At 41.0% G+C, this 13,926-nt stretch overlaps 2 protein-coding genes across 6 annotated transcripts in view; one reads left to right on the top strand and one right to left on the bottom strand.

Annotated features, from left to right (window-relative positions):
* The window catches only part of LOC109470821 (ARL14 effector protein-like), an 11,818-nt gene extending 4,030 nt beyond the window's left edge, over positions 1-7,788 (top strand). For 2 of the 4 annotated variants that reach the window (XM_019769911.1, XM_019769908.1), the window contains exons 3-5: positions 2,913-2,927; positions 7,037-7,186; positions 7,637-7,788. In XM_019769911.1, the coding sequence (XP_019625470.1) occupies positions 2,913-2,927; positions 7,037-7,186; positions 7,637-7,712 (241 nt within the window). In that variant the 3' untranslated portion in view covers positions 7,713-7,788. The remainder of the gene's footprint in view (positions 1-2,912; positions 2,928-7,036; positions 7,187-7,636) is intronic. The other 2 variants (XM_019769912.1, XM_019769909.1) reach the window with 1 other exon arrangement.
* Positions 7,789-10,034: 2,246 nt separating this feature from the next.
* LOC109470820 (AAC-rich mRNA clone AAC4 protein-like) lies at positions 10,035-13,926 on the bottom strand. 2 transcript variants are annotated; one of them, XM_019769906.1, is made up of 4 exons: positions 13,532-13,926; positions 12,554-12,691; positions 11,437-11,562; positions 10,035-10,420 (listed from the first exon to the last, which is right to left on the bottom strand). In XM_019769906.1, the coding sequence occupies exons 1-4, from the start codon at positions 13,736-13,738 to the stop codon at positions 10,136-10,138; spliced, it is 756 nt and encodes a 251-aa protein (XP_019625465.1). In that variant the 5' UTR covers positions 13,739-13,926; the 3' UTR covers positions 10,035-10,135. The 2 variants fall into 2 exon arrangements, with proteins under 2 accessions (XP_019625465.1, XP_019625466.1); XM_019769907.1 differs by lacking the exon at positions 12,554-12,691.

Genomic DNA, 13,926 nt, shown 5'->3' with positions numbered 1-13,926 from the left:
TGTCAGGATGGCCTGGGTTCACACGTTGAGAACCATGTCTTGGCCAAATCTTTCTATCCCTCAACTAGTTTGTAGTGTTATGATTAGATTAGATTTAGATTATGAACAAGAAATTAATGATGAGAATCTTTACAGGATTTGTAATAAGTCTAAATTACAATTTAATTGGAAGTGCTTGCCCAAGGCCTAGAGTCAATTCTATATTGCTATATTCCACATTACAAATTGTAACCATTTCGAAAAAACACAATGTTTCTAGATAATTTCAAAGTATGATTTAAAAAAAGTAGAAAATTTTCTAATTGTTACAATATTTGTGAAACATCTCAAATAGATTATATATATAATGAAAAGAGCTGTTCATTCAGTTTGGATATTTCCCAAAAATTTAGGAACAGAACGTAAAATGCTTGTACAGCGCAGGATGTACATGTATGATAGCAGACCAGGTAGCCTGGGTGTAAGAAACAGGGGCGAGCTGTAGCGCCTATAACCCCCCCACTGTTACATGGGTACCAGACTGCTGCCAGGCTAGCTCCTTAATTGGCTCCTGGAGGGCCAACATTTGCCCAAGGAAATGTCACCATAGAGTGATAATAGACATCCCTCAATAAGCCTATGAATTACATTGTAAAGGCTTGTTATCCCCTAGACACAAAGAACACAGTTTCTTTAAAAATGGGTGACAAAAAGGGAGGGGAGGTGATTATGATAAAATTAACAAGTTCTAACTTCCAAGCAACAACTTGAAGTTAGTCTCCAGTCAGAATCTGATCAATGTTAGACGTGTTTACAACTGCAGAAAGGGGATGCTTTTGCTTCCGAAGCAAAAGCATTCATTGAGTTATCAGACTGCATGAATTGTCATGACATACAAAAAATACAGATGATCATTGATCAATTACTAAGGTGACCTTGAGAGAATATTGATGTAATGTTGTAATTTTATAGAACAGGATTCTTCTTCAAGTGAATGAGTCTGAGAAACAAGTAATGACATTATATTTAGTCTCTATGGCCGGCCAACTCCTCTGGCCAATGATGTTCCCCTTAGCTGATTGCTACTATTTATTTAGCCTGCAAAGGAGTCTGGTGGAGACTACATTACATGTATATTGGTGTGGCCTAACAGTTGTATATATTTATTATACAGTCATTCCTGCCGAAATTTCTAGGAAGGATTCTATCTGCAGGAATCTACAATGTCTTAGTAGGTTTTTCCTGCAGAAATTTCCTGCAGGAAGAAAATTTTCAAAATTAATTTCCATGCATGTTATCATTCATACCTGTCCAATTATCAAATTAGAGTCTGGTCGGGCTACTAGTACCCAGACATGGGTGACATGGTCTTTGCAGCTTGCACTGGGTAGCTCAATAGCCCGAAAAAATATCCAATCAGAAAACCTTATGACATTGTATATAATGACAGTGTCAGGATGGCCTGGGTTCACACGTTGAGAACCATGTCTTGGCCAAATCTTTCTATCCCTCAACTAGTTTGTAGTATTATGATTAGATTAGATTTAGATTATGAACAAGAAATTAATGATGAGAATCCTAGTTTTATTTTTTAAGATAGTCGGTCATCTTTTCAGGCTCCTACTGGGTGACCCAGTAGTCAAGCTGCCCAGATAGGGGTACTGTAATTCGACGTGTAACTCAACAATAGTCCAACTTGATAATTGGACAGTGGCATTTGCATGTCAAGAACAATAGCTAAACTTAGTTTCATCCCGCATAACAATTGTTCCTTGATCAGAATAATTACCTGAGAACTGTTGAACCATGGTTGAACAGAAATGGACTGAGGATTTTATAACTCCATTGCTTGAAAGCAGGTTTAAGTTGCAATGCATGTATTAGGCTTCTTGCTCATATTATATAGTACTAGAATTTTGTCTGGCAAAACTGTCTGTAACATAATTTTCCCAATGTTTCAACTGAACTGAACTGAACTTCAATTACATTCAGGATGCTCATGAGAAAAAATTGTTTCATTTTCTACCCCTAGCTGGTACAGAACGTGTTTGTAAGCTCTTCTTTCTTTTTTGTGGTCTACATGTAGTGGAAAGAGCATGCGAAGCTGAGTGATTGAGTGAGTGAATGAGGTTGAAAGCGGCAAAAATGTACAACACTGTTAACAGATGGGTGTGGATTATGCTCTCCTTCTTTATTTTCTGCTCTGAGAATGAAGTTTTACACATCACTTGGATCAGACCGCGGGCTGAGATGTAGTCCGTGAGGTCTGAATCCTTACCCCACTAGGCTGAAATTGGCACAGACAGTCTGCAAACATCAATCAATTCACGCCTTCCATGCCATTGTTTTGGGCTTTTTGCACCTCTTTGACCAGAAATTCCAGACCGCGGGCTGAAGTTAGGCTGACGGTCTGAATGGTTTTTGAGTAAATCAGCCCGCGGGCTGGGATTCTACACCTGTAGTCTAGTGCCTTTAGACCGAAGGTCCTGTAATTAAAACTTGCGGGCTAGTTGTTAGGCCTGACGGGCTGTTAGGAAAGACCACCGGTCTGCTTGTATTTATTATTAATGATATCTTAAGTTATGAACACTGCAGAACAATAATTTTCATATCACTGTGCTCATTACACCAAGAGCTACACACTGATGTGAAACTTGAATGTTGAAAATTAATTTTTACTTGAGTTTCCAAATGCCTTGTGACTTTCCAAAATTGATGCGACCAGTGTTAGGTCTAGGCTGTAGCGGCAGTGACTCTTACGTAGAACCGACAATAGTGCATTATAGGAATGGATTCCAGGCTAGTGATTTAAATGCATGATAACTGATACATTCTGTGTTCAGGTAATTCTCTGATACCTTGTGGAAATGGGTCCAGACTTTTAGCCCTTTCCGCAATTTCTCTGATGATTATTTTCTTCCCTTTGTTTGCAGAAAATCTTCACAGAGGTAAGCCTAAATCATCAAATCTGAATAATTGCATGCCACTGGTCACATAGTGAAGCACTTTTAAGCATGTTAGGCAATTTGTTAATCAGTACTCTCATCTGCCAAATAAACATACGGGTACGTTTATTTTTTTGGGCCCAAACATCCACCCAGTACGTTCTTATTTTGCACAGTACGTTTATTAATTTTTTGAAAACCAGTAATTTTTTCAACTTCGTGTGAAAAAAATTGACAAATCATCGACGTGAAGACGTTTATAAACGCATATTGTAGCAAGAAACTTGTCATTTTCGGGCCGGTTTTTGCAATCACCGCGTGCATAAATTCATTTGAATGTTCTATTGTCATGGGTGGTGCTTATCAAAATACAAAATATTAAATGCTCTTTTTTTTGTCTATTTAAATTCCTAATTGCAAATAACAGTTAAAGATTTGTGCATATATCAGTAAGGGTGCATTTTAGTACAAGAGACACAGGTTACCCGTCAATTTTGGTAATTTTCCGGGGGGTACGTTTATTCCTGGGGTATGTTTATTTGATTTTGAAGATTTGTCCGGGGGGTACGTTTATTCCGGGGGGTATGTTTATTCGGCAGATGAGAGTTATTAATAAGATGGCATTTTTGCTCCATACTACTGAATGAAGAGCTAGAAAGCCTGTTCATGCTGTTTTGGTGTAGCGTGTCCTTTTTTTACTTGGGGCAACCTATTTTTGAACCCAGGTAGCCCAGTGTGCTACCTGAATTTTAAGAATCCCCCCCCCCACGAAATCATGCCCATATAGGTTGCACCACTGTAGCCTGCAGATGCTTTTTAATTTTAGGTATTAATGGCTATTACTAGTAACAGTTAAGTTACCAAAGGCTGTTAAAAATATTGTCAAGGGCTTATGTGTGTAACATTACTTAGTTTGAGAAGAATAGTAACTTATAGGTGGGGCAACCTAAGATTCTGATGGGCAACCTGATTTTTGCCGCAGGTTCAAAAAAGTATTTTGTACTGTTGGTGTATATCTCAGCTCTTCTCTAGCCAGAGTAGTAATCCCCACCATCATGTATCAGTGTTCTAGCCAGTGTCCATCTTTCCAGAATTTCGCTGCATTTGCCAGACAAAAGTTTTGCCCTGTTCATACATGTATAATCTTTTACGGACAAAGATATGGAAATAGATGTCATCAGATTAAGCTTAGTCTACCAGCAAAATTTCCTCTTCAAAATGCTGAAAATAGCCTTTGAGAGGGTCAAGATTTCAAAGTTTTTATGGGGGACCATATCCCCAAGGCCACAACGCCCCTAAGATTGCCGTGCCTTCAGCGCTCGACATGACGTTACGTTAAACAAAATTGAGGTGACGTAAAAAAGATTTCAGGCTGGCTGGAACACTCAGGTATACAGTAGGTTAACTCACCAGCACTGCTGCAGCCCTCTGTACTCTCGGTATGCCTAAATACCTCAACCGACCTCAACCGGCCTCAACCGGGGTGGCTGGACAGATCATTTATTTCAATAGTTGGATGTCGATCAACAACTCATCCCTTTATGCTTTTAAATTTTGGAAATAAAAAGGAGAAAAACCTTTGGAAAAGGTTGTCAGCCCATGTATACTGCATATTAACCCATTACGTGGTCGGTTGCGGTCGGTTGAGGTATTTAGGCAGACCTCTGTACTCTCCAATGTGACATGTCTCTACTCAGTAACTTTTCTTCACTCTCCTCCAGGCATGCCTGGTCTAGTCATCACGTAGTAGTGCATGCTACATGATCCTCCACTCTTTAGGTCACATGTGCATATGTAACATCAACTCTGTGAGCATGTCGGCAGAACGTACTGCGCCTGCGCAGAACCCTGGATTTTCGTGGTTTTCGTTGGATGTTTGGTCAACGTTGCATCAGAATTTTGCTTGTTGCAGACAGTATCTTTTCCGACGTAATATTTGAAAACTACTGTCGGAATGCTAACCTTATATGAGCAAATACAACCTTATATGAGACATTCTGCTGAAGTGCTGTTCACAACACATTACGGGTTTTGCGCAGGTGCAGTACGTTCTGCCAACGTGGTAACTCTGTGTAGTGGTATTCAGAAACACAAGGTAAAATTCACGTCAATAATACATTGTATACATTACCCCTTTGGTTAAAAAGTATTTTCCCTAACCTCATTTTACGTACTTGGATTATCTGCATGTGGTAAAGTTGAGATGAAGAAATTTTACAATATTTGAAAAAAGCAGTTCATAGGCCCAGAATGATTAAAAGTAATAAGTTAGTCAGAGATTTCTGGACCTATCATACAGTTATTCTAGATAAGGCCACATCATCTTAATTTTATGGATGACATTCTCTCAAGACCCCCAAACTAGTGCGCGCGGGTGAAAAAAAGAAAAATCCGGCCAAAAATAAAAATGCTACTAAACCACAGGAATACAAAGCCGGTATTGTGAATTTGGCGCATTACATAGTGACGTATACGACAGGCCGGCACATGCCTGGATCTTTGCGGAATTTATGAATCGACACTGTACGTATGAGTTCTTGAGTCGTGGAGCTTCGGTAGCCTGGGTGCCGTCCTTCAGAGTTACCACCGACTTCGTTGTCGCTAACCACCATGAACTACCCAGGCCTAAAGCCAGGCCAGAGCCTCGGAAGACGTGATCTTTTTTTTTTTTTTTGAGAGCAGGCGAAAATCAATGCGCGCGCGGATGTCATCCATTAAATTAAGTCGGTGTGGCCTAAGCCTGGAAGTAAAACTGAAAGTTGAAAGGTAAAGATAAACTTAAAGCCCGTCATAGATTCAGAACCTTCCCACAAACACCAGCTGATCAAGGTTGGCTGAAGTTCGGGAGCAGCCTGACCAGATCTAGGCCGTGTCTATCTTTCTATAGGAATCAAATCAAATTTGAGTTAAATTGGAGTCAAATTGCACTGCCAATCTTTTTCACAGAAGTAAGACTAACCCAGGACCTACTTCTGAAAAACAGCCATCCACTATCAACCTCCCCTCAAAACGCAAATGTTTTATAGTATTTTGAAACATATGACTGGAGAAATACCGGCAGACCCAGCCGACCTTGCTCCTGAGGCTTAGGAAAAAAAATGTTGTGTTTCCTGTTTCAGTCCTGAAAAAATGAGGGTCGGTAGGTAGGGATTATCTTTTTTTTTCTTTTTTTCTAGGCTTTGATGATCTCTAGTGAACCTATATTTTCAATGTTCATGTTGGAAAACTGATTGTACAATGTTTCATCACTCAGGTGTCAGATCATGGAGCTACAAAAGGTTGATCAGCTCTCAATAAACTTATGTAACCTTTGAGGGGTCCCAAAAGAAAGGCTAGGGTCGGCTGTTTTTTTGTAGGGTCAGCCAGGAAACAGGAAACACAGTTTTTTTTACTAGGCCCGACCTACTTCTATTCTAACCATGGTTTTGGGGTGGCAGTGTTCAGCTGTGTTCAACAGGGGCTTAAAGCTTTACCTTGCAGTCAGTTCACACAGTTCTGAACAGCTCACAGTAAGGCCACACCAATTTAATTTCTTGGTTAACGGATTTTTCTAGAAAAATAATGGAGTGGGCGGGTGAAAAAAATAAAAAATAAAAACAGGCCTAGGCATTCTATAATGGCCCAAAATGGTACGGCAGGAGCCATGAAGTCAACACACCAGGCTTCAAAATTTAAACAATGAATTTTGAACTTTTAATGATACCACTGCATTGAAAAATGGAATAACTGTAACAACTAGGAAGAAAAGGCCTGTTTTAAACAGGCCTTTTCTTCCTAGTAACTGTTCAGGGACAAAATATGAGCATTTTGCAGGTGATTCTGAATTTATTTTTTTTGGCAAATCAGAAAAAAATGAAGCGGGTGAATCCGTTAACCAAGAAATTAAATTGGTGTGGCCTAACTAACTGGTTTCATCGTTGTATCTGACTCCCTCCCACAGAGACAAGCACAAGAAGAGGTACGTTGCCCCTATGCTATATTGAAAATTTAGCGTAGGGGGTGAAATTTAGTGTAGGGGGACAAAATTATAGCGTAGGGGGCCCCTACGCTACTTTGCACTAGCTAGAACCCTGCTAACTGGTTTCATGGTTGTATCTGACTCCCTCCCACAGAGACAAGCACAAGAAGAGGTACGTGTATGACGAGGCGGGAGTCCTGATCTCGGACGGCAGGGACCTGTGTGACTGTTTGGAGCAGGACTGTCCGGGGTGTCACTACCCCTGCCCCAAGTGTGGCTCCGAGAAGTGTGGGGCAGAGTGCAGGTGTGTAACAGTGGGGGGTTTATAGGTGCTACCAACAGATCCGGCAAACGGGTCTAGACCTTTTCGGTCGAGCGGTTAGAGTGTCTGGTTATGAAGCTCTGGTGTCCGGGAGGTCGTGGGTTCAAACCCCGGCCCAGGACCAGTGGGTTTTTACTGTCTCCTCCTGTTTCTTACACTTAGTTACAGTGGTTCCCACACTGGCCCTGGGAGTTCTGGCAGAGTGCCGCTCCAGGGATGTCGAATTCGGAAGATTCGACGACGAATCTTGAAAAGAAAAGGGGGAGTAGTGTAACAGTGGGGGGTTTATAGGCGCTACCAACAGATCTGGCAAATGGGTCTAGACCTTTTCGGCCAAGCGGTTAGAGTGTCTGACTGGGGCCCGGGAGGTTGTGGGTTCGAACCCCGGCCCGGGACCAGTGGGTTTTCACTGTCTCCTCCTGTTTCTTACAGGTGTAACAGGAAGTGGCACTACGAGTGGATTGAGAGTGAATGCAGACAGACCAGAAGAACATTCAAACAAGTCTAGTTTTAAAAGAGCAAGAACTTTAAATAAGATACTCCTTCTTACTAAGGCCACACCAATTTGATTTGTTGGTTCTCAGCTTTTTTTTTAGAAAAAAAGGAACCAACATGGGGGGAGCAGTGTCCAGCAGGGGCTACTAGTATCTAAGTGTCCTATGATAGCCTCAACATATGAGGCTGGTTTAGAATTAAAACAATTGATTTTGAACTTTTAGTCAAACCACTGCATTGAGAGATTGAAAAAACTGTGACAAGTACAAAGACAAGGACTTTCTTCAACCACTGAGGCCAAAATAGTAGCATCTTGGAGTTGATTCAGAACCTGAAATTTATTTCTATCAAATCTGAAAAAAAGTGAAGAGAACGAATTTGAGAACCAACTGATTTAATTGGTGTGGCCTAAAGTATATTTTTATTAAGTAGAGAGGCACTTTTGAAATACATTATTCTAGAAAGCAACAAAACGTTATGTCGCATATGCATTGGGAGGTTTCTGGTTAACATGGAATAAAAGTACCAAGAATTGTATGTACATAAATATTTGGTTTATCAGTAGGTTACTTTTAAAAAGCATTAGTTTATCTTCAATGCAAGATTCCTTAAGTAAATATATGACAGCAGACGGTGTATTACATATAAGTTCTTCATTTATTCTCTTCCTCTCTTGGCTTTTACATGTAGAAACAAGAATCACAAAATATATATAACATTCAGTTAAGCTTTCATAAATAAAAGATGCAATAGTACATGTACAACATAATCTCAATATCATCATTTAAAAACAATTTTACAGTCACAGAAAATATTGTGTGATATTTCTTCATTGAAATAGTGCATTTATGGGGGTTCTGCCGGGTATTTTCAAACTTGACTCAAATTTAACTCCAATTCAATTTGATTCATATAGAAAGACAGGTGTGGCCTGAATCTGGTCAGATTGCTCCCGAACTTCAGTCAACCTTGGTTGGATAGTTATCAGGGGAAGGCTCTGAATGTGTGACGGACTTTAGTAAAGGAAAGTTAATTAGAATATAAAACAACAGTGCCTGAGTAGGGCATACTTGTTGGGAGATGGACATTAGGCCACAGCAAGTAATTTTTATGGATGACATCAGCGCGCGCATTAATTTTCGCCTGATTTTAGAAAAATAGAAAAAAAATTTGTTGCCTTCTGACAGTGACCACCATGCCGAAAATGGGCAAAGATGTCTGTGAAGAGAGGAGACAAAAAAAAGCTCTTATTTTTGTTTCTTACGTTGATGCAGTGATATGTGATGCTGGCTGTCACGTGTGTATATGTGATGTTCCCACTGAATCAAACCATTTATACAACGATTGAGTTAAAATTTTAAAATGAAGGAACCTTGTTTTTTTTCGCCCGCTCACATTAGATTTGGAGTCTGCGGAGGATGTCATCCATAAAATTTACTTGCTGTGGCCTTAACACTATTTACAGCTTCATGTAGGTTTATCTGCACAGTAACCCACGTAACTTATCCTCCCATTGTTTAGACAATAATGGCTTATTTCTATCCTATAGTAATCTCACTCTGTTACAGCAATCATGGTAACATTGCACCAGTATTGCTAAGCTAGAATAGAGTCTTTTGAAAGTGTAGTCTTGACTAAATATATTATGATAATTGTATCCCTCTCTTCTAACCTATATATACATCAGAGGTATAATGAGTTATCGTGGAAGTTCATCTGTGTTGGCAGTAATCATAGTATGATGTTAAAATTCCAACACAAGAGTACACAAGGATCAAATTTTCAACAACCACTGTCACCTTCATCAGGATAACTTAAAATGACAAATCACTTCATATTAATAGAGATGGTGACGATATAAACTCCCCGGCACGTTGGACCAGTTGCTGACGTCTTGCATCCGTTAGTCCAAACGAGTTAAGGTCCGAGTTAAGGTCCGGAAGTGAGTGCTGATTAATTATCCTGGTGAAGGCCACAGTATTCATTGGAAATTTGATCCTTGTACCCTGTGTTGAAATAAAATTTAGATAAGGCCACACCAGTTTAATTTCTTGGTTAACTGATTTGCCCGCTTCATTTTTTTCTGATTTGAAAATAAAAATAAAAATTCAGAATCAACTAGAAAATGCTCATATTTTGCCCTGAACAGTTGAAAACAGTCCTTTTCTTCCTAGTTGCTACAGTTATCCCATCTTCCAATGCAGTGATATCATTAAAAGTTCAAAATTCATTGTTTAAGTTTTGAACCAGTCTGGTGTGTTGACTTCATGGCTCCTATCGTACCATTTTGGGCCATAATAGCATTCCTAGGCCTGTTTTTATTTTTTATTTTTTTCACCCACCCGCTCCATTATTTTTCTAGAAAAATCTGTTAACCAAGAAATTAAATTGGTGTGGCCTAAAGTACTACCCGGTGTAAGGGTACAGCAAGTGTCGTCATCTATTCTGGAAAACTTCCCTTGAGATGTTGCCCTGGGCAACAGTAACCAAGACGACCGTGTTAGCCTTGACGTCTGCGGGTAGGGTGTGGTATGTCGCCGTGACGACTCGTGCCACGTGTTTGCTGGGTGTCCACACGTGTAGGATCTGTTTGTCCCAGGATTCCATGGTGTTCTGCGTTGCGTTGATGACTCCGGTCAGCTTCTTCATCAGTAGTTTCTCCGCGTCCTCGCGATCAAATTCACCCCGGAACTTCATGGCTCTTGTAACGGACACACCGACCTGAGGAGAGGGACAAAAAAGTTTATGCTCAATGTGACTACCCACATAACAGGTGACCCTGATGTGCATTGTGAACATCAGGGTCTACAGACCGCAGTCATTTCTTAACCCTTGTCCTGCTGGCATTTTTTACACAATATTTTTCAATAATTTCATGTCTTGATAAGGTCATACACTTTTTTGCCCTGCGGTTGCGTAGCTATGTGGGTGGCTATTCTGGGTGCACCATACAAAACTTAACCTGATTACAGATCGTACTGCTCCTCTTCTTAGCTTGAATATAAAATGGGAGCTAACTTCAAAATCTTAAAGCACTACTACAACAAAGATTTTATTGACAGATTCGAAGAATATCTATACGATTATACATTTAGTCTGTAAAAAAAATATGTAAAGAATATTTGGGTGGACCAGTGCACCCACAGAAATAAATTGGGTGCACAGCTCCAATTTTGGGTGCACTTAGGTGCACACCCTGCTGATTTCCAGCCCTGCCTGCCCTAACTTCACTGTTTTAAGGTCTTAAGGTCTCATTCCGGTATTCTTCCGCGTGGGTACTCTAAAGTAGATCGTACTAAAAATTAAATGCGTGTATGGATGTGTGTTTATATCCGCCAGAAATTGCATTTTAGCTAAGTCAGTTGGCGTAAACCGCTTGTGATATGAGAGGTTGTTTGTATGTGCTAAAATTAGTGGGTAAGTGTTGACATCCGCGCGACAGGTCGGATGTTTACACGCTGTTGTGATGGGTAATGCGGTCAGGAGGTAGCAGCGCTGGAGGACCTCTGGCGGAGAGTGGCCAAGTGCAGTTTATAAATAAATAAAAAGAGATTGTTGGGTTAGATCTGGTTGGGAATTTTTTGACGTAATGTAGGGCCATTGTGCTCAAAATTGATTGGATAGACTAGATGGCTGTCATTCAAATTATTGGGTTTTGGCCTATGTAAAGTTACGTATTTTGCCATAGGCGGCTATAGTTAACAAAAACTCACGAATGGGACCTTAAAAGACCTTACCTGTACTCCGAACAGCTGGCAGGTGTAGTCTGTCAGTGCCCCGCCCTGTGGGAAGTACGTCACTTCCATCTCAGTCTTCAGCAGCTGGGCTCCAAACAGGCGGTACAACAGCTCACAGGACAGGACCTGCATGGGTACAGGGTTAATAACCACCTTTAGTGCACATTTTTGCAAGTACTGATCACAACTAAATATGATGAACAGATACAGTTCAGAGTTTACAGATACTAAATAAAATTAACTATCATTAGATAACTTAAACCTGTTCCATTTTCAGTTACAGTACATGGACATGTACAGGAACATGTTTTTCATAGAGGGTTTGCAATATAAAATTGTATCTATTAGTTACATGTACTTTGGGAATATGAATTTTTCTACAGTGTTTGAAATTGGGAAATAGATTTTGAACAAGCTCATACAGTTCATTTCTCTCTTTGCTATACAATCTAAATTCCCATTCCAAATGGCTAGTTCAGGACTACATAACGAAGTCCCTCAAGGTCAGCAGCAAAATAAATTGATTTTAAGCCATGTGGCTATCAATTGATTACAAATAAACTTTTTTTCTTAGAAAAGAATTTAGGCTAAATAGCATGAAAGTTCATCTGATGAGTTGGTAAATTACAATTTCATTTATGAAAAATTTAAACATAAAAGAGGCCATATACACCAGGGCACTTCAAACTTCGCTCAACCGATATCAACTTCAGACAACCTTTGAGTTTGACCCTTTGCTGACGTCACACCTGGGAAAAATCATGTGTCAACAGCATTTGGGTCAGATAGCTGAGGAAGACTGTCAGTGATTCAGTCGAAAATTCGGGTGAGGGAAATTTATGAGTTGGAGAACAGTTTGAATTTTTCATAAAGAAAGGCTTAGTTTGATTTTTCAAATGTAAAATACACTGAAATTTCCTGTAGTCACAACAAATCATAGAAACAGGGAGGGGATGTGGCGCATGATGTATCATACACAATGTCGCTTTAACAAGTTGGATAAATTCATTCACACTCTTTGCAAGAGAATCAACAATTATTCAGAAAACTAGAACAAGGCAAACTGTGTAATATTGACCAGTGCACCTATAGAGCCACACCTGTCGCCCCACCATACCTCAGAGTAGACAGAGTTTCCACCTGCGTTGGGACAGGTGTTAATCCTAGCAGCAGCTGCAGACAGGTGCATGTCCTCCACCCGCCGGTGGGCCGCAAGCTCCACATAGGCCAACCCTGCACTCTGTCTCTCTTTAACCTGTGTACAACAACATCACAGTGTGAGCCCTGCACTCTCTTTAACCTGTGTACAACAACATCACAGTGTGAACCCTGCACTCTGTCTCTCCTTAACCTGTGTACAACAACATCACAGTGTGAGCCTGTACTCGTCTCTCCTTAACCTGTGTACAACAACATCACAGTGTGAGCCCTGTACTCTGTCTCTCCTTAACCTGTGTACAACATCACAGTGTGAACCCTGTACTCTGTCTCTCGTCTCTCCTTAACCTGTGTACAACAACATCACAGTGTGAGCCCTGTACTCTGTCTCTCCTTAACCTGTGTACAACATCACAGTGTGAACCGTGTACTCTGTCTCTCCTTAACCTGTGTACAACATCACAGTGTGAGCCCTGCACTCTGTCTCTCCTTAACTTGTGTACAACATCACAGTGTGAGCCCTGCACTCTGTCTCTCCTTAACCTGTGTACAACATCACAGTGTGAGCCCTGTACTCTGTCTCTCCTTAACCTGTGTACAACAACATCACAGTGTGAGTCCTGTACTCTGTCTCTCCTTAACCTGTGTACAACATCACAGTGTGAACCCTGCACTCTGTCTCTCCTTAACCTGTGTACAACATCACAGTGTGAGCCCTGCACTCTGTCTCTCCTTAACCTGTGTACAACAACATCACAGTGTGAGCCCTGCACTCTGTCTCTCAACTTGTGTACAACATCACAGTGTGAGCCCTGTACTCTGTCTCTCCTTAACCTGTGTACAACATCACAGTGAGAACCCTGTACTCTGTCTCTCCTTAACCTGTGTACAACATCACAGTGTGAGCGTCACTAACAGAATTAGTACCTTTCCTTACCTGACGCTCAAAGTGGAAGGTTGTGTAGTGCTTTAGCCTGACGCTGAAGTTTTGTGTACACAAGCCGACTCCGTACGGGGGAGAGTCGTCCCGTCGCTTTGTCCACCTCCTATTTCTCCTGCTGTTACGGACCCTTGGCCTGTTCGGACGTTTGCGGACGGGCGATCCCCACTTCCGGGTCTGGGACGCGGCGCTAGCGACCGTCATCCCGCCCTTCACTCGGCGGGGGCTGGTTGGGTGGCTTCCCGATGTAATTTCCGCACCTAGGCCGTCGTTTTCTTCTTACGTTCTCATTTCGCGCAGTCATTTTTGGTAAAAAGATGGAAACACAGTGGGGCTATCTCATGTTGATGCCCATCGTTCGTCCCTGTTACTGTTAGTGATGCAACGCTGCG

Source organism: Branchiostoma belcheri, unplaced genomic scaffold (genome assembly GCF_001625305.1).
Source record: "Branchiostoma belcheri isolate BF01 breed outbred unplaced genomic scaffold, Haploidv18h27 scaffold234, whole genome shotgun sequence".
Classification (NCBI taxonomy): domain Eukaryota; kingdom Metazoa; phylum Chordata; class Leptocardii; order Amphioxiformes; family Branchiostomatidae; genus Branchiostoma; species Branchiostoma belcheri.
The sequence above is the reverse complement of the archived record's forward strand: the minus strand, read 5'-3'. Positions and strand labels throughout refer to the sequence as shown.

What these genes read in the sequence shown, in the direction of transcription:
- LOC109470820 (XM_019769906.1), bottom strand. Translation starts at nt 13,738, where the DNA reads ATGACGGTCGCTAGCGCCGCGTCCCAGACCCGGAAGTGGGGATCGCCC. An exon ending in CCTTCCACTTTGAGCGTCAG is followed by an intron (nt 12,692 to 13,531) that starts GTAAGGAAAGGT and finishes TGTTGTACACAG; the next exon opens with GTTAAAGAGAGACAGAGTGC. An exon ending in GAAACTCTGTCTACTCTGAG is followed by an intron (nt 11,563 to 12,553) that starts GTATGGTGGGGC and finishes GTACCCATGCAG; the next exon opens with GTCCTGTCCTGTGAGCTGTT.